This window comes from Rhincodon typus, chromosome 19, assembly GCF_021869965.1.
Source record: "Rhincodon typus isolate 14 chromosome 19, sRhiTyp1.1, whole genome shotgun sequence".
Taxonomy (NCBI): Eukaryota; Metazoa; Chordata; class Chondrichthyes; order Orectolobiformes; family Rhincodontidae; genus Rhincodon; species Rhincodon typus.
Window position 1 is genome coordinate 22,623,288 of NC_063350.1, and position 21,331 is coordinate 22,644,618.

Sequence of the window (21,331 nt, forward strand, 5' to 3'; positions counted from 1 at the left end):
ACATTGATCTTCCATCTGTGAACATATAATCTGTTCAGTGGCAAAGGCTTCTCTTGCTACCATTGTGCCAACATGTTTTTTTGGTTCACTGTGCTGAATGTCAGCTAACGTTGTGTGTCAATGTGTTGGTCATCATCATTATCTGATCATTGCATTTGACTTGACATTTTGTGGATCGACATCGTGTCTTGATGTTGTTTGGGTATGCATTCCTATTTCAAGGGCAGCATCTGCTTGGTCTCTATTTATGGAAATGCTGGTGTTGGACTGGGGTGGACAAAATCAGAACTCACACGACACCAGGTTATAGTCCAACAGGTTTATTTGAAATCACAAGCTTTTGGAGCTTCATCAGGTGAAGTTCAAGATCCATTCCCCGAAAAGTATATGCACATTATATCTCAAAATGTTTGGTTCTATAGTTTTTGGGTTTTCATCCCTAAAACCTTAAGGTTGATTTTTATACAAGTCATAGGAAAAATTATGAACTTTTAGACTGAAACCCTTGGGTCATTTATATATAATATGGACTTGCATGGGTACATGGAGTAATTGATGCTGATGGTTACAACATAGTTCCCAATATCCCAAAATCAATCCCAATGCCACTATCAAGTGCATCTGTGGCACAGGAAGGTGAACTTGTAAAACTTACATCAAATCATTGTCACAATCCTGGGTAGGATGGAACGAGATGGAAGATAAGGAACGAGGAGAGGCAAGGCAGGCAGAAATCAGGGGAAATGTATGTTTAGTGTTTAATTTGTACTGGCAATGCATGATGAACTTATTAACTTGAAACCAAAGTGTGTGGATAACTTCTTTCACTCAATTTGGATACTATCACCAAACGCAGGAGAATATTCTTCATCATTAATGAAAGGTGCTGGTGATCAAGCAGTCTTGTATTCGTTTGGCATCAATAGCTTTGCAAAACCAGCTGAATTATAGAACTGGTTTCCTGTTGCTGTTCTTGCACAGCACTCAGGCAAAGCAAGTATTTATTTTGCATGTTTAGTCACTATATCAATTAACTGGAGATTGACATGACACATACCAGACTGCCTGAAGCTTGCAAAATCCTTGTGGGTGGCTGGAATGAACTGGGGCATTGAAATTGAGAGATACTATTGTTGTGGGTAACACCATAATTGTGAATGCAACTGGCAGTTGATGCTAAAATTCTGATGTTTTGATATATTCCACTATTCTGTACATGCACTGTTTGTTATTTTAACAGTACAAGAATGTATATTTGTGTTTAGACCCTCTTTATATTTATGCTTTTTGCTAACTTTAATGTCAGAAGGAGCAATGCTTTCCTAAAATTTTAGTCTTCCGAACCATCATCAAAACCTCGCACAAATGGCTCCAGAACATGTGCATGGAAACTTAAAAATGTCACTTCTATTAAATCTCGGAAATATTTTTCTGAGGAACATTTTGCAAATGTTAAAACAAGCCATTTAAAGGCAGAAACAGCTAGAGAAACTTAGCTGATCTGGTAGCATCTGTGGAGAGAGAAACAGTTAACATGTTGACTCCAATCTAAAGAAGACACATACCTTTGTTTCATATTCTGTCTCCACATTCTTCCTATTAAAATGAATTGCTTCACATTTCTTAGTATTACATTTCATCTGCCACCTATCTGCACATTTCACTTATCTAAGTCCTTTTGAAGTTCTACACTATCCTCCTCACTGTTCACAATGTTTCCAATTATTGTATCATTGAAATTGTGCCTGACAGCCTGGCATGGCCATACTCATGGAATAATACCATCACTATCCCTGAATGTGTGCTGCCTGAGTAGCAGGACAGAACCAGCAGAGGTGGCAACACAGTGGTATACAGTTGGGAGGGAGTTGCCAAGGAGTTCTCACCATTGACTCCCGACTCCAGCAGCAGGTCAAAAATGGGCAAGGAAACCTCCTGTTGATTACCACATGCTGTCCTCCCTCATCTGAAGAATCAGTACTCCTCAATGTTAAGCAACACTTGGAGAAAGCACTGAGGTTGGTAAGGGTGTGAAAGGTACTCTGGGTGGTGGATTTCAATGTCCACCACCAAGAGTGACCCTGCTGATAGAGCTGCTCGGGTACTAAAGGACATAGCTGCTAGACTGTTCTGCAGCAGGTGGTGAGGGAACCAACAAGAAAAACATACTTGACCTCATCTTTACCAATCCGCCAGCTGCAGATGCAGCTGTCCATGACAGTATCGGTAAGAGTGACCACTGCACAGTCCTTATGGAGACAAAGTTGTGGCTTCACATTGAGAACAACCTCCATCGTGTTGTGTGGCACTATCACTACGCGAAATGAGACTGACTTCAAACAGATCTAGCAACTCAAGACTGAGCATCCTTGAGACAATATATGCCATCAAAAGCAACAGAATTGTATTTCAGCACAATCTGCAACCTCATGGTCTGGCCTATCCCACATTCAAACATCAAGCCAGGAGATTAATCCTGCTTCAATGGAAAATTTAGGAGTGCATGCCAGGAGCAGCATCAGGCATAAAAGTGAAATGTTAATGTGGTGAAGCTACAAGACTACTTGTATGCCAAATCGCATAAGGAGCAAGTGATGGACAGAGCCAAGTGATCCCACAAACAATAGATCAGATTTAAGCACTGCAGTTCTGCTATAGGCAGTTGTGAATAGTGTTGGAAAATTAAACAGCTCCCTGGAAGAGGGGGCTCCACAAATATGCCCATTCTTAATGATGGAAGAGGCCAACGTATCAGTGCAAAAGATAAACCGGAAGGATTTGCAGCAATCTTCAACCAAAATATTGGATGATCCATCTAGACCTCCTCCAGAGGTCCCAGCACTGCACATACCAGTCTTCAGCCAATTCGATTCACTCAAGAAACAGTTTTAAGCACTGGATATTACAAAGGCATTGGAACCCGACAATAGTATTGAAGATTTGTGTTCCAGAACTAGTCAGACCCCTAGCCCAGCCTTTCCAAAACAGTTACAACACTGGCAACTACACAACAATGTGGAAAATTTCCCAGGTATGTCCTGTGCACTAAAGGCAAGACAAATCCAACCCAGCCATTACTGCCCCATCAGTCTACTCTCAATTATCAGTAAGGTGATGGAACATGTCATCAACAGTGCTATCAAGCAGCACCTGATCCAAAATAAGCTGCTCACTGATGCCCAGTTTGGGTTTTGTTAACGTCACTCAGCTCCTGACCTCATTACAGCCTTGGTTCAAACATGGACAAAAGAGCTGAATTTGAGGTGAGGTGAGACCGACAGCTCTTAACATCAAGGCTACATTTGACCGTGTGTCTTGAAGGAGTCCTAGAAAACTGAATCAGGAGGAATCAGGGGCAAACTGTTGTGATGATACTGTGGTTTTAAGAGGTATACGTTGTCCTGTTTTTTTTTTGAAGAGAGATTTTGAGACAGAGGTGAGGGGTTGTCGATTCAAAGGCAATAGCTTGTGAGGCCCTTTGATTTTTTTTTAAGTTAGAACAAAAGAAGCAGCATGAATGGGTGGAGCCAGGCTCCCACAGAACCAGGGTTTTAGTTTAGCTTCCAGTAATTGTTGGGGTTTTGAAGTTGGTTGTGGAAGCTTATATACCTCTCTGCCACAGTAAAAAGCTGATGTCTCTCCCTGCTGCTGGAATTTACTCTTGGGGTTCTTTTCTCCTGGACTGGTAAAACATTGCATGTGAGATAATCTATTTTGCTGCATTTGTCTTTGCCAAGGATGCATTTATGGGATGTTATTATATTGGAACAGTTGCTGTTTAGTAATTAAATTATCTGTTATTCTGTTAAGTTTATTGGTAAGTTATAGCTAAAGTTATATTGATTCTTCTTTCATTTGTTTGTATTTTAACTGGGTGTAAGAATAAAGTATATTTTACTTAAAGCCAAGTAGCGTGAGCTATTGAATTACATCTGGAACACAGCATCTTACACTTTAAATAAGATAAATGTTGGGGTCTAGGTGTTCTCCTTGATACATATGAAGGGATATTGGTCTTGTCCATAAGACTCTCGAATGGTTGGAGTCATAGGAAGATGGTCATGGTTTTTGGAGGTCAATCATCCCAGTTCCAGGACATCTCTGCAGGAGTTTTTCAGGGTAATGTCATCTTCAGCTGCTTCATCAATGTCCTTTCCTCCATCATAAGGTCAGAAGTGGAGATGTTTGCTCATGATTGCACAATATTCAGCACCATTCGCAACTCCTCAGACACTGAAGTAGTCTATGTTCAAAGGCAACAAGATCTAGACAATATCCAGGCCTGGGCTGATAAGTGGCAAGTAACGTTCATGCCACACAAATGCCAGGCAATGACCATCTCCAATAAGAGACAAGCTAACCATTGCCCCTTGACATTCAATGGTGTTACAATCAATGAATTCCCCATTAATCGACTTTCTGGGGGTTACCATTGATCAGAAATTGAACTGGACTCACCGCATAAACACAGTGGCTATAGAGCAGGTCAGAGGCTAGGAATACTGCAGCAAATAACTCACATCCTGACTTCCCAAAGTTTATCCATCATCTACAAGGCACAAGTCAGGAGTGTGATGGAATACCCCCACTTCCCTGGATTAATGCAGCTCCAACAACGCTCAAGAAGCTTCACACCATCAAGCAGCCTACTTGATTAATGCATTTCCTCCACTACTGACACTCAGAAGCAGTAGTATGTGCTATCCACAACATGCACTGCAGAAATTCACTAAAGATCCTGAGACAGCATCCACTTCCATCCAGAAGGACAAGGGCAGCGGAAACATGGGGACACCACCATCTACAAGTTCCCGCCCAAGCCGCTCGCCATCCTGATTTGGAAATATATCGCCATTTCTTCACTATTACTAGGACCAAATCCTGGAATTCCCTCCCTAATGGCATTGTGGGTCTTTCTACAGCACATGGACTTCAACAGTCCATAAAGGCAGCTCACCACCACCTTCTCAAGGGCAATTAGGAATGGGTGATAAATTTTGGGCCAGCCAGCGATGCTCACAAGTGAACAAATAAAGAAATGGCGAACAAAATGCTTCTATTTAAAGCACATTTATTGTAAAAAAAGGATCTACACAATTGTAGTTAGTCTTCATATGGAATATTTTTTGTATGATGTAAAGAATAAAAAAAATTGGAAAATATACTGGCAGTATATTCAACTCAATGACCTTTGGAGAAATCAACCTGCAAACATCAAGTACAAGATTCTATGGTGTGTATCTTTATTCTGGAAGCAATTTTTTTTGGGACTGTATTGCTGAGAGAGCTCCAATCCACCTCTATTAGTCCCAGTTTCTAATTAGCTGAAATCCTACTGCTTTACCAATGGCATCCCCGGACTAAGGGACAGAAAACATACTGGATATAAAGAACTTTTGTTATAATTTTCAATTTAACCTTTAGATACTGACAACTCAGCACACCTTGTGCACCCTAGGCTAATTTATTTTATTTCAGATGTATTATTGTGACACTGAAAAATTATAGCAATGATTTGAGTAGTATTCTTACTATCGTAGATTTGTCTGTCAACCTAAAGTTACTATATTTCAGTCTTATTGGCTCAGAATTAGCTTCCAACTAGTAGTGAATATTAAAATTTGAACATTGATTTCAACCTTGATTTGGCCAGAAGATCTAACATCGGCCTATTTTCAGGTCATCCTTTATCTGTACAAAAACTTGTTCTGTAGTGGGGTGCTAGCTGAGTTATACCATGATATAGCTCAGAAGGAGATCATTTGGCCCATCCAACTTCTTCCTGTTAGAGTAGACTAGGTGATGCTTGGGCCTGCAAAACATCAGGAATAGACTGCATGGAGCAGAGCCTATTTTAAAAATTGTCTCCCCATTTAGCCAGCAGCAAGAAAGTGTCAATATGAGGAATTACCCATTGGCTATTTAGGCTCACTATTGAGCTACTTCAAAGTTGTTATCCCTAAACTCACTGGAATTTATTGGTGGTTCAGGTTTCCTATATCTCCTGAAGTATGATTAACTGTTGGGTTTATCAGCAACCTCCCTGGGCAGTCCCTTTTTCAAAACACTTATTGCCTGGTCAAGGGACCCTGCCTCTTGAACATTATCCCCCTACCCTGCATCTGACCCCATTTCTCTCATACATGACCCTCCCCCAGAACCCTAACTTAGTGACACTCCCTTGCTTCCAGGAATCCAGCAATGATCCCCGGTAAAGGTCTCACTAAATTACTAGCATGCCCACTGTTCCTGGAGGCACTTCCTGCAAAGTAAAGCTACCAACCTCTGATTGATTGACACAGTTCTCTGGGGAGCAGTTTCCACCTTACTGGGGACTTCATTTTGTGCAAGATCTGATGCCATCCACTTAATCGCCTGATTGCACTTAAATAGCACCAGGTTTCTTTTGGAGCTTTCCATTAGTTGTCTAACTCCCACCCTTGTAGTAAACTCTTCCCTCTGTTTCAAAAGGACACAATAAAGTTTCAGATTGGATCATTGCTTCACTCTTTAATCTATTTATTAAACCGACCCAACATTCCAAAGGTAATTGATTCATCATTGCATTCATATTATTTGCAACTATTAATAAAGAGAAATAATAATTAGATAAAACTTCATAGATTTGGGGAGCATTAAGCTAGAGTGAAGAGTTAATGGTCATTAATTGTTGATTCATAATTCATATCATGTTCCAAAAATTAGAATAGGCTGAATCACAAATCTCATATTAGAAAATAATCAACAATTCCTGACCTGAATGCTCATTTTCAAACACCAGCAGTTGACACCAACTATTCAGATGAGGACCGAGGACCAATTTGTATTGGGCCTCTGGATTTTAACATATGAAGCCTTCTCTATGTTGCCTATATCTTGTCAACATGCTCCCCTGAACAGCAGCATCCAACACAATGTCAGATGTCACCTACAGATTGGTGACATGCTACTCTGCCACATCATCGTCTCTGACAATCCCTCCACCACTTCCAATTTGTATTCTGCCCCATCAAAATCAGGTGAGCCAAATTTCTAGCTGAACAAGTTGGTCTGTGAATCCTCTCTCCACTTTAACCTGTTTAATATGGAGTGGAATTTCTGATAAACACTTTAAGCATATTTAACATTAGTGTCCCAAAAAGTAACCAGAAAGTCTGAAAATATAATTTTTGGTACAATGTTTCAAGATTGCACTGAAGCTGACAATGTAAAAATATGAATGAAATTATGTCCAAATGATTAACATCATATTTGATTTGCTTTTTTTTTCTGTAGGAACAGTATGTCTTTGTTCATGATGCAATTTTGGAGGCATGCTTATGTGGAAACACAACTATACCAGTCTGTGAATTCAGAGCAATGTTTTATAACATCAGCAAAGTGGACCCACAAACCAATTCCAGCCAAATCAAAGATGAGTTCCAGGTGACCAAAAACCAAAAATAAAATGCAGTAAAGAATGTTAAATATAAAAATGTGTGTTATTAATGTGGATCAGTATCATGAATAAAATGGTACAGTGCCTATATGAAAATATCATGAAAATTCATGGAAAAATTGGCCTTGGAATTGATCTTAATTGAACAACTGATAAACTGTTTGATGGGGTTGCATTCAGGATTGAAGGAGGAAGAGATTGAGAACCATTGAGTTACTGCATTACAAACTAAGATCAGTTTGTATCAAAGGTATCGAATTCAATTCATGCTTCCAGCTTTGTTAAAAGTTTAAGTTAAACACTTGCAACGGGAGCTAAAGTACAAAGAAGAGGTATTGATGGGCCTTTCATGGTTTTCCTCGTGTCCTGGGGACAGGTATAATTGAAAAGAGTCAAGGAGCATGAGCTGATGCATCAAACACGGTGTCCAAACAAATGTGTACTGGCAAACAACAAAAACAATGAGATTGTGTTAAATTGCTCTGGGATTTCATGAATGGAGGTAGTCATTTGGGTCCCACAGACAGTCAGAAGAGAGTAATAGAGTCAATCCTCAATGTTAGAGGCTAGGAATAATCTGGAGCTCTTCAGTTCATAAAGAGGTACTATAGAGAGAACCCTGTAGAGGGATACAAGATACTTAGCAAAATAGAGGACTTATAACCAATACAATACTTTCCTAAGTACTTGCTGGGAAGCAAACAAATGGTAACTAGTTTATGGCTGTGAACAGCAAATTCAGGGCAAAAATTTCTTCATAACAAGTTTGATGGGCAGCTGGAATGAATGCCAAGAAAGAGATTGAGATGAGGGCGTGAGTCTCATTTTTAAAAAAAGTAGGATGAATAATTTTGAATGGATGAGAATGCTTTTCATGTAAGTCTGTATGTGATCTTCTAATGTAGAAATATAATCTTATTTCATGGGAAGATATTGGATGAGCAACTCTTTTTCTTATATTTTATGCTTTAAAAATTAACACTTGTGAATTTTTCTTTACTGTTAATTTGGAGAAAATCATGTGGTCCCACTGTGCTATTGAAACATGGTGGCAAATCATAGTTAAAAGCCAATAGGATGAACTAATACCCATTGGAAAAATGTGCTACAGATATTTCTGGACTAATCCATGGCATTTAATTGTTGTATGAATGTAAATGAATATGAACAGCTTGGCCAATTCTCCTTGCCAGCGAAGCATATACATCTGCACTGAAAGGTTAGAGATAATGCAGTTTTGAAAAAAAGAGGATTTCTTGTATATTCAAATGGAAAATTAAATGTTCCAGCCATTTGTACCTGATTTCATGCTTAGCAATGGCTGGGTTGCAGTTGGATCAAAGTATTAAAAGTCTTTTTCCTAGAGTGGAGGTAGCTGTTACGAGGGGGCATAGTTTTAATGTGAGTGGAGGTAGATATAGGGGAGACGTCAGAGGTAGGTTCTTTACTCAGAGAGTGGTCGGGGCGTGGAATGCATTGCCGGAGAGGGTAGTGGAGTCGGCCTCATTAGGGGCATTTAAGCGGCAATTAGATAGGCATATGTATGATAGTATAAGGTAGAGGTGGAGGTTAGATAGACCTTAGACTGAGGGTAAAAGTTCGGCACAACATCATGGGCCAAAGGGCCTGTACTGTGCTGTACTGTTCTATGTTCTATGTTCTATGTTAATCTCAAGTCAACTCATCCAGATTAAAAACCAGGTTTAATAGAAGCAAGACAAGGTACTGACAACCAATCCTACTTCCATTATGTGGCTTGGCAATTTAAATATATTGATGAGTCTGTTAGCACTGATGCAACCTGTTTTACTGATTTAATTGTCACTGATTGGGTTTCCAAGACTTCAGGAAAGCCAATAGCTGAATCGAGGCAAGGATAGCTTCAGGAGAAGATAGGGTGCCTCTACAGCTCTGCTTTTGGGTCCAGAGGAGCAGGCCTATTTCCTCTCAGCCCAGTAACTACACCACAACCAACAGACCCACTCCTCCGTCCTCAAGGATCAGCCTCACACAACCATAGTCCCCAGGATTGAGGATCAGACAGTAACCTGGTATTGGACACAGTCTAGGATTGGGGTTTGGAGCTGGCAGTGTCAGACATCATGGTGTCAATGGGGATCAGACCACCCAAACCCTCCTTCCGTCCTGAACTGGTCCTGCAGCCTCCTCTGAGACCCTCTCTAATCTACCGGAGCCAAACATGCCGATCAGTCTAACTTTCAGGTGGACAACCTGTCAAGGACAAAAGACAGAAACTGCTCCCTCAGTTGGACGACTCATAGCAAATCCCAGGTTCCTGGGCAGTTTGAGCACGAGTTGGCCTCTGAGTTACATGTTGGTTTCACAGAGTAATTTAACGGCATTTAAAAAGGCAACAAAGAGTGATTAGAGCTACCATTGTTCCATCCCCCTTTTAATTCAAATCACTGTGCAGGAAAAACCAAAACTGAGTTCACAAAAGTTTCTTGCATTCATTTTTTCAGAGTATTTAGACTTCTTTTCTTACACAGGAAGAAAACCAGGGACTGCCTTCTTGATCATTTCCAATGTTATCACATATTGGAGTTAGAGAAATTCTTAGTTCCACCAAATACTATCTTTGAGAATTAGGGGAGAAAATTAGGAGGAGGATGAAACCGTTTCAGCTAATTCATGTAAATGAAAAGAGGAAAGTTGACAATTGCTGAGCTTTTCTCCTTTGTAATTTTCATTTCTAGACATTAAATATCGTAACCCCCCGTGTACGTGCTGAGGATTGCAGTGTTGGTCTATTACCTCGCAATCACGACAAGAATCGTAATATGGAAGTCCTTCCACCAGATAGATGTCTCCCATTCCTTATTTCTGTAGATGGTGAAACAAATAACTACATAAATGCTGCACTCATGGACGTAAGCAAAAAACATATTCTTTCAGTAGTTGCTTCAGATATTACAATTTGATTTTTTGATTTACTGGGTATAGATGGTCTTATAGAAAGTCTATTGAAAGCTGGTTCCCCCATAGAATCAGAATCATACAGTAAAGAAGAAGTCAAATGCAGCTGTACTACCAAAAGTGTACTACTGCCTACATTAGTCCCACTTCCCTGCACGAGGCCCCAAACCTTGAATTTTATGACACTTCAAGTGCTCATCCAGTACTTTTTAAAGTTTGTGAGGATTCAACTACCTCCCAGGCAGTGCAGTCCACATCCCAACTACCCTCTCAGTGAAAATGTTTTTCCTCAAATCCCCTCTAAACATCCTGCCTTGCATTTTAAAATTATGCCTCCTTGGTATTGACCCTTTGACTACCGGGTACAGCTACTTTCTATTCACCCTGCCCATATCTCTCATAATACTATTAACTCTGTCAGGATCTCCGCTCCACTTTCTCTGCTCCAAAGAAAACAACCCAAGCTTACCCAGCCTTTCTCATAGCCGAAATGCTCCATCTCAGTCAACATTCTGGCAAATCTCCTTTACACCCCCTCCAGTGCAATCACATCCTTCCTATCGACTGATAAAGACAAGCGTCCCGTATGAGGTTGTAGACTTGTGCACCGAGCCGTTGGGTTTCAGTGCAGATGTTTCATCACCCAGCTAAGTAACATCATTAATGCGCCTCCAGTGAAGCGTTGGTGTTCTGTCCCACTTGTTATTTATATGCCTCAGTTTGCTGGGGTAGTTGGCATCACTTCTGGTTCTGTTTTTCAGTGGTTTGTATATTGGGTCCAGTTCAATGTGTATGTTGATGGAGTTCCGGTTGGAATGCCAGGCCTCGAGGAATTCCCTGACATGTCTCTGCTTGGCTTCTGCTATTATGGATGTGTTGCTCCAGTCGAACAAACCACTGAAAAGCAGAACCAGAAGTGATGCCGACCACCCAAGCCAACTGAGTCATATAAATAACAAGTGGGACAGAACACCAACGCTTTATCAGAGGCGCACTGATGATGTTACCTAGCAGGGTGGTAAAACGTCTAAAATCAAACACAGCAGCTTGGCGAGCAAGTCTACAACCTCATCCACAACCCAAGCTGCAAATCTTCTCAAAAACTTTAAGTGTCCCATATGCCTGTCTGAACTACCCTGTTACCTGTCCTGCCACCTTTGCGGATCTGTGAACAAGAACCCTTTTGTTCCTCTGAGCTTCTTAATGTTTTGCCATTCATTGAGTAATTCCTCTTCTTGTTCTTTCACCCAAAGTGAGAGGTGATGGCCTACTGATACTATTAATCCAGAGTCCGAGGTAACGTTCTGGGGACCCGGGTTCGAATTCCGGCACAGTACATGGTAGAATTTGAATTCAGTTTTTAAAAATCTAGAATTAAGAATCTACTGATGACCATGAAACCACTGTTGATTATTGGAAAAAGCCATCTGGCTCACGAATGTCCTTCAGAGTAGGAAATCTGCCATTGTCTCCTGATGCAGCCTACATGTGACTCCAGATCCATAACAATGTGGTTGACTCTCAACTGCCCTCTGAAAGGGCTGAGCAAGCCATTCAGTTGTACCAATCGCTATGAAGTCTCAACAAAGAAATGAAGCCAGACAGACCACTTGGCATTGACTTGGCACTGGAAAAGACAATGCCAAAAACAGGCCTGTCAACGCTGCAAAGTCCTCCTTACTAACATCTGGGAGCCAGTGCCAAAATTGGGAGAGCTGTCTCGCAGATACCCCAAGCTCCCTCACAGAATATCAAGCAACAGCCTGATACAGCCTCATGGAATCATACCTGAAGGAAATGTCCGAGACACCACCATCATCGTCCCTAGATATGTCCTGAACCATCGGCAGGACAGACCCAGCAAAAGTGGCAGCAAAGTGGTATACAGTTGGGATGGAGTCACCATGGGAGTCTTTAACATTGACTCCGGACCCCATGAAATCTCATGGCTTTGAATTAAACATGGGCAAGGAAAGCTCCTACTGACTACCACGTACCACCATCCTGTGGCTTATGAATCAGCATTCCTTCATGTTGAACACCACTTGGAGGAAACACTGAGAGTGGCAAAGGCACAAAATTCTATCAACCAGTGTGGCTCAGCAGCAGCAGTACTGACAGTGCTGTTCAGGTCCTAAAGGACATAGCTGCTAGACTGGGTCTGTAGCAGGTGGTGGGGGAACCAACAAGAGGGAAAAACATACTTGACTTCATCCTTACCAATCTGCCAGCTGCAGATTCATCTGTCTTTAACAGTTTTGGTTAGAGGGTTTCACTGTACAATCCTTACCTAGATAAAGTCCTGCCTTCACATCGAGGGTACCCTCCATTGTGTTGTGTGGCACTACCAACCTACGGCACGTAGACTCTAGCATTTCAAGAAGGCAGCTCACCGTCGACTTCTCAAGGGCAACTAAGGACGGGCAATAAATGCTGGCCCAGCCAGCAATCCCCACTTCCCACAAGTAAATAAAGACAGTAATGCATCACCTAACATTTATCAGGGTTAAATTCCATCTACCACCTGTTTTTATAAAATGGACATTTCTACATTTCACTTTAATAAAATATAGTGTATGTTTGTATTCAGAACTGAAGTGTTCCTTCAAGAAATCAATTATAAAACAATGCACAACACTTGTCCCTGTCAGTAATCTTGTAGCCAGTGGTACTATAATCCAATAGTAACACCAAAGAGATGTGTTAACTTTCTGGTACATCCAACTCCAATTTCTTTGATCGGAGCAAACAAAAGATATGTTTGTGTATTGATATTGTGACTAGCATCAGAGTGAAACCCAGAGATCCATCAGATCTCTGGGTCTTTCAATGCCCACAGGGTCCAATGTTAATCCTCCTTGCCATCTGCAAATGTGTATCCTTGAGAGTATCCCTATCCATTAAGTTTTCTTCAATCTCCCCTACTGCCAGTCTGTGATAAGGCCAAGAATTGTACCTTTCTAAGCAAATTAGCAAATGGAATGCTCCTGAACCTATGGTAATGGTTACCTCTGTGTCCTTTCAAATTGGTCCCCTACACTAGCTTAGATGTTTCTTGTCATCTCCTCTATTCCCTCTTTATACTAAAAACGTACTCCACTCATTGCAGTATTTTTACCTTGCCTTTAAACAAAATTACATTTAACAGATCAATGTTCACTGTGTATACAATGTCGTGTTTCTGCCTGACAGTTAATCAGCGAGCTGCACATTCAGCAATCAGTTAGTTGCCATAATGTCGTTTCCAATACTTGTAATGAGTTTTACAGTTTTAAATAAACTAACCCATTGAATTAGTCAATCCCTGATGAGCAAATGATTATTAGACCATTATCATTAATATGATAGTCATCACTCAATCATGTCCATTCTTTAGATAATAAGCTCCGTCCTGCACTCAATGTTCTTCAGGTGATAAACTCTCACTACGGAATTCGAATCAACACCTTGATGGTCTGCACCTTTATAAATTCAACAATCAAAGTTCTTGTTTACACAATTTCACTTGACTTCAGATGTATTTCCCATATCTATCTATCTTTATCTTGAATGATATACATGTAAAATTTACAATGTCAGTAATTCTCCATAGATCTCAGGGAGACAAATAATAAATTTTAGACTCAACTCAAAATTATTTTAAAGTAAAAGTTGTGTTACTGATTTTTTTGACGGCGTTGAAATGAACAAAGCTACACATGACAGAGTTAACTGAGAAACTTGCTTTTTGTCACTTTCTCAGAGCCACAAGCAGCCTGCGGCCTTTATTGTCACACAGCACCCTTTACCAAATACTGTGACCGATTTCTGGAGACTAGTGTTTGATTACCATTGCTCAGCAATCGTAATGTTGAATGAACTTGATGCTGCACAGGTAGGGAAAATAAACAGGATCCACCAAATATATCCATTCTCGTTCTGCTACTTTCTACTGTAATGTGGAAAGTTAAAAAGTGTATGGTTTTGTCAGGTGTTATTTTGGGGAGGTGAGGGAGATGTGGTGATTGTCCTTATTTACATGCTCTCAACTTTTAATACACCATCTCAGCCTGATATTACATAGGTACTTAACTTACAAAGTGGCAGAAGGCTCCTAACTTATATTAGGACTAGTATTATGTGAGAAGTTGTGTGGAAACCAACATTAAAAAGGAAATGGAATAACTTAAAGAGATGTAGCCACCTAAAGAAAAGCAGTTACATTGGGAGATTACAATGTTGGGAGATCTTTTTTAACAAAGTACTTCTCATCCTTACAGTTAACCTCTGGTAACATTCTGTAGGAATGATCGATGTACTAAATATTCATCTGCCAATGTAGCCAATAGTAATTTCTAGCCTCTGTCTTCAATCTGTTATAATTATTTGCACCCAAATGATTTCATTCAGATCTGCACAAGTGAAGAAATGTTCAGAGTAAGGAGGCCTATCAATGACATGGCCATTCAAAAAGTAATTATTTTGAACCCACAAGTAATTCCATATTGACGGTGACGGTAATGAACCTCAATGTAAAGACTTTGAGGCCTGTGTCTTGCGTCAAGTTCATGACTGCTTGTGTCTTTTAACCAGCTCTGCATTCAGTACTGGCCAGAGAAAAGTCTGTGTTGCTATGGTCCCATTCAAGTGGAATTCATTTCAGCAGACTTTGAAGAGGATATCATTGTTCGAGTTTTTCGGATCTACAATATGGCACGAGTAAGACTAAAATTTCAAGACCTATTCATAGTGAATATTCCTGTAGTTGTAATTCTACTGAGTCATAAACTAAAATTATACAGGAAACTTTTTTTAAAAAGTGTTCAAAAGCAAACCTTTTGTAAAGTTATAAAATATATTTGCGCTGTTTCCTCACAATTCCTAAGAATGCTGTCTGTTTAATAGACCTTAAATTGGTTGCTACTGCAATGCAGTTAGTTGTTAAGCAGTAAAACTTTTGCAGAGTTTCATTCCCATTTTGAAGCATTACTCAATAATGGCAGAGATCTGTAACTTGACACAGAATATGTATTCCTATCTATTTGTTTTAAGCACAGCAGAGCAAAAGTTACCTTTTACTTTAAAATGATCGTAAAAATGTAACTGTAAATATCTAAAAGGTGTATGCTCAAACTGAGAGCTAGAACAGCATGAGTCTTAAACCTTCTTCATTCAGAAAATCTGGCTACCTGTTAGTTTTAAAATTTTATTTATTAATGCTATTGAAATTGTATTATGTGAACAGTGGCCGGCTTTCCAACACTGCCATCATCTCTGCAGCACTACAAAGATGGGTGGTGAATAATTCCTTTTTAACAGTTGTCCTTGGCTCCCAGCAACTCACTTACTGAAGTACATTCCGCTATTGATTTTATTTGGCTATGTGTCTTGTGAATCATTTCTTGAAAACTGGCTAAGACCAAGGTCAAATGAAATTATTTTGTAACACTACAACTTTTTGGTACAGAAACAGGAAAAAAACAGTTTCCTAACTGAAGTTCATCAATTTGGTTCTGTTCCCATTGTCATTCTCGCCATTTTCCATCTTTCCACTGACTCAGTATATTTAAATTATTTTAGTTGTTATGAAAAGCAAACAACAGCTCCTCGTCATTTGACAAGCTATTAAGAATTCTTAGTATCAGTAGCATCCAAAAGGGTGAGGTTCATCAGTCAAAATTCTACAATTGTAGTCAATAAAGACAAACGTACATAATGTTACGATCCCTATAAAGGCCAATAACTTTGGAAAAGATTTCCAGGAACTACATTGTTCAAGACTTGTGCTTTTACAAGTCAACTAAAAACAACACAGATTAAATATAAATTGGCAACTTTTTTTTTCATAAAATCCCTACAGTGTGGAAACAGGCCCTTCAGCCCAACAAATCCACAACAACCCACAGATCATCCCACCCAGACCCATCTCCCTAATCTGCACACCCCTGAACACTATGGGCAATTTAGCATGGCCAATCCACCTAGCCTGCACATCTTTGGACCGTAGGAAGGAACCGGAGCACCCGGAGGAAACCCATGCAGACACGGGGAGAATGTGCAAACTCCACACAGTCGCCCAAGGGTGGAATCAAACCAAGGCCCCTGAAGCTGTGACGCAGCAGTGCTAACCACTGAGCCACCATGCCACCCAATTCACCAAACTGCAGAAATTAGTTAACTCATCAACACAATTGAAAGCTGTACTCCATATTCCCAGCAGATGTGGAGTCTTGAAGATCATCCTGGCTTTTCAGCAGACCTCACCCTGCCAAACCTAATTTTGTAGTGGCCTTTGAACATTGTTCCACTCTGTCCCGTATACATCACCAAACCAAATTCCAGGAGTAAAGCATACACTTGCAACTGATTGTTTCTTAAATCTCCACAAGTTCAATCTGTTTGAACTGCGAACCAGTTCACCAATGACATCCTACTTGGTGACTACCACAAACAAAGCTTTTCTGTGCATTTCACAACAACAACTGTTCCTGGGTCTCCAGGTGGGCGGGGAAGGGCTGTTGGATCCTGCAGATGAGGGGTAACGGAGTGGAGGGTGGGAATGTGGTTGTAGGGAGAGGGTGTCAGTGGTGAGTTGGGTCTTCAGTTTAATAGCAACCTTGGAGTTATCAATCCTTTCACGTTTCCTAGGTAGATATTAAGCTTATATGCATCAGAACCCTAAAAAATATCTCACTTTAAGCTGTTTATTTTTTTTTTTGGAGGGTTCCAAATGCATAGGAATTGTCAATTGGAATCTTCAGTTTCCCAGGTAATTCCCATGGAATCAGTTGTGTCGGCGATTCTGCATGGACTCATACATCTCCAGTCTAGACTGCTGCAACAGCATCTGGCTATTGGAATATATGGGCCATTGTATTTTAGCTTAAGTTAGAAAGTGACGGTATGAAATATAACTGTTTTCAAAGTAATGCACATAATTCTCCAACAATTCTTTTTTTAATGCCCTCAAAAAAAAAGTATTTCCACACTCCAGAGATATATCCTCACAGTTTCATAAAACACCACACGAAGGAAACTGAAATCAAAACAAATGATGGACCACAAAACCTTGAAAATATGCAACAAAATCTTCAAAGGATTCAGCAACTAACCTCAAGCTAAGGTGGAAAGGGCCCCTAAAATCTAAGGATTTGATGCAATGACCTGGAGGCGAATGATTAATAACCCAAATGGAGCAAGAAATAGAGAATAAATTGGCTCATTTCAAGATAAGACATAAATGATGCTGGATTATTTCGCTCCTATTTAAAGTAGAATTAACTAGATAACTGCTGAATGTAATTAGTCATTCAGATAAACCTTCCATGTGATTGTCAGAAATCTATCAAGACCCTTTGAGCAAAGCCTTGAACCAACATACTCTCCTGATTGCACTGTTAAACTTTCCAAATTGTTAACTCCTTGAGGGTGAAATTCTTCAAAACCAGCAGCACAAATTAGAACGTAGCGAACCAACAGCCTATTAATCAATGCATCAGTTTTATTGTCAGATTTAGAAGGTGAAACTTGACAAATCTTCTTAAAGAGTTTGCATCATCGTTCAGTGAACTTCAGTGGAAAGAGTTTGAGGCATCTTGAAAAATCAGGTGTTGATTCATGATGAATCTATGTTCTATTGGTGAAGACTGATTTCACTGCATTTGTCTTAGATTCATCTGATCCATTTTAAGTGTATCAGTGCTTTGGAGTATCAAAATGAAGAATTTGGTATCCACCAATACTTTAGCCTTTAAAGAATGGTACACCCCTGATACTGAATTATGGCATTGCCCATATTTACTGGCAAATAATCCATGCTCAGATTACGTGTAGTATGTAGACATAGTTTTGAATTTCCATGGATACGTTCTCCCTTCTCCTCACTGCAACCAGGCCACATTATTATCATTGACTCCCACATGAACACATCACTCCTCAACAGCTGTAGAAATTTTGATGCTTCATTAGCACACTTGCCAACACTGTGCATCGTATATGGATCCCATCTGTGTTCAACTGTGGTTATGGTGTCTGTAGCCTTCATGTCATTTTTTTTTTTAGCTTGAGACTGGTTTATATTGTGCGTTCAATGAACACATTTTCGATTATTTATAATGCTTTATAACTGTAGAAAGGTCTTGGATTGCAAATGTTTTAGGTTTGATTTAGTTTAGTGTTTTAAGTTTCCTCTGTAAATTGTCTCCTAGCCTCAGGATGGATACCGTATCGTGCAGCAGTTCCAGTTTATTGGTTGGCCATCATACAGGGACACACCAGTGTCAAAACGCTCCTTTTTGAAACTGATAAGGCGTCTGGAGAAATGGCAAGAGGAGTATGATGGGGGTGATGGTCGCACTGTGGTGCACTGCTTGTGAGTATCCACATCATTCAGATGTTTTTAACATTAATTCAACAAACAGCACTTTTTATTGTTACGAACAACAGGTTGCGCAAATTGTTTGTTAACATCAATCTCCTCTCTGCCCAACCTCTTTTGCACTTGCCTTTCCCATGCTTTCTCTTTCACCCCATCTCTCCGCACACCTCTCCAATCCTCTCTGTCCTCTCCTCCCTTTCCACTTTCCTTCTCATGTTCAATCAGCTCTCTAACTCTGCTTGTCCTGGATGCTGAATTCCCCAATGTAACACCACAGGAGATCTGTTAATTATTATCCATTTGGACAGGAGTTTCTACCATTCAACATTAGCGAATACTAGGCAATGTGATGGAACAAATATCGCAAACAAGATGTCTAGTAAAACTTTCCAAATGTTCTTGACTTCATTCCTCCCTGCCACCTTTATCCCATTTGTACAGCATAGACCCCTCACTTTACAGATAAGCTATCCTACACTTCTACATAAAATGGAAAGTTAAAACAGAATTTAGGTGGATTTTTGTGAGAATTCTCCATCGCTCAGCATTAGGATGAAGCTGCCCAATAAAGTTTTATTTATGATACTTACAACCCAGAGCAAGAAAAACTTTTCATTTATTCAGTTTTGGCTGTCCTCATTTAAACTTGTCATAAAAAAATTAATACAAAAAAGGAATAACCTTATCATGTTTCAAACTTACATAACTGCATTCAATGATTCAGCATTTGCTCACAAACTTCATCACCGCATAAATTGTCAGGTACAGTGTTAAGGTGACCGACCTGCTCAAATGGAGCTATAAATGCCACCTACTGAAAAAGAAGAGTGATTATAAATTCTCATGCTATATTACAGACCACAGGGATAAAATGGAAATTTACTTCATCACCTGCTTGCTCAAAATGCTCATCCTTTTGTTTTTTTTAGCAATGGCGGTGGGCGAAGTGGAACACTTTGTGTAGTTCGTAGTATCTGTGAGATGATTCATCAACAGAATATCATTGATGTTTTTCACACAGTCAAAACACTACGAAACAACAAATCCAATATGGTAGATACACTGGTAAGTTTAAATACTTCTCTATGTGTTGGATTAATGCATAAGGACTTCTCTAAAGGTGTTTTGGTCTCAAAATGATTGTTTGTATATTCACAAACTCTTGTTTAACTCTTTTGAGTGACAATCCTCTGTGTACCATGTTACTCCAGGCATTAGTCAAATTATTTTAACTGAGCAGAGTTCACTGCTAAAATACTAAAGTAGAAAATTGCCCTGGCATGTCCACAAAAAGCAGGACAAAGGTACGTCAGCCAATTACCATCCCATCAGTCCACTCTCAATTATAAACAAAGTGATGGACAATGTCATTGACAGTGCTATCAAGTAGTACTTACTCACCTGCTCAGTTTAGATTCTGCCGGGACCACTGAACTCCAGAACTCATCAAAGCCTTTGTTCAAATGTGGGCAAACAGCTCAATTGTAGAGAGGAGGCAATGGAACTGCCTTTGATCTCAAAGCAGCATTTAATGAGTGCATTATCAAGGATTTCAAGTAAAATTAAAGCCAATGGGGATGAAGGGGAAAACTGTACAATAGTTGGAGTCATTTCTAGCACAAAGGGAAATTGTGCTTGTTGGAGACCAATCATCTCAGCTCCAATATATTGCTGCAGAGGTTTCTCAGGGTAGTGTCCTAGGTCCAACTGTTCAGCTACTCCTTCGGAGACCTTCTCTCCGTCGTTAGCAATGCTACAGATCATGGCATTGACTTCTGGTTCCCTCGGAGGCCCAAGCAGCCAGCAAGAAAATTACAGGGATCACTGATCATAAGGTCAGAATGCGATAACACAAACCAATTATTTGGGTGGAAATTCTGCCTCAAAGAACGCCAGCCAATCAGCACCAGGGTAATAGTGACCGCTGATGAGCCCATGCCTAGTTCTGAGAGTCTAAGTGCTGGAAGCTAGGACAAGGTTAGGTACAGGGCACTCAGAACACACAGCACAATACATCTGGTACAAAGTAAGTTGGTCAACCATCTCAGCCCCAGAACATTTCACTGAAATTTCTTAGGACAGCACAGTTGTGTCAACTATCAATAACTGCTACAAAATGACCTTATAGACGAAATATCTTTAGACGTGTAGCTGTTCCAACAATTGCAAGCATCTTCCTTTGTTACAAGTTTATCTCTAGCAAAGTTTTCTCCCAATTCTGATTGTCTTCAGTTTTAGAGGAATAAATAAAAATAAAATGTGAAAGAAATGCATTTCACAGGGAGTGTATGTTTTTCTTTCCTAGGAGCAATACAAATTCTGCTACGACGTGGCACTGGAGTATTTGAATTCATTTTGAACTTATGCGATGAAAAGATTCATTGTGGGAGCACAGTGATAATTTTATCAGAAGAAATCTTCATGTCATGTATAAAATAGTGCATCAAAAATTGTTTGCATAGATATGTGTTTTCAAGGGTCATGTTGAAACCAGAAAGGAAAGCAAGCACAAACTCTGTAATAATCACATACATTATCCACAAGAACTACCTGGATTGGCTACAGTGTTGGACTATTCCGCGTTTCACCGGAGTTTTGCT

General features: G+C 40.0%; 1 protein-coding gene across 1 annotated transcript in view; it reads left to right on the top strand.

Moving 5' to 3' along the window:
• Window positions 1–21,090, top strand: part of ptprt (protein tyrosine phosphatase receptor type T) — a 928,020-nt gene extending 906,930 nt beyond the window's left edge. Inside the window, exons 27-33 of the mRNA XM_048608556.1 lie at window positions 7,276–7,425; window positions 10,156–10,329; window positions 14,118–14,249; window positions 14,948–15,073; window positions 18,562–18,725; window positions 19,661–19,796; window positions 21,037–21,090. Coding sequence (XP_048464513.1) covers window positions 7,276–7,425; window positions 10,156–10,329; window positions 14,118–14,249; window positions 14,948–15,073; window positions 18,562–18,725; window positions 19,661–19,796; window positions 21,037–21,090 — 936 coding nt within the window. The remainder of the gene's footprint in view (window positions 1–7,275; window positions 7,426–10,155; window positions 10,330–14,117; window positions 14,250–14,947; window positions 15,074–18,561; window positions 18,726–19,660; window positions 19,797–21,036) is intronic.
• The last annotated feature ends 241 nt before the right edge of the window (window positions 21,091–21,331 follow it).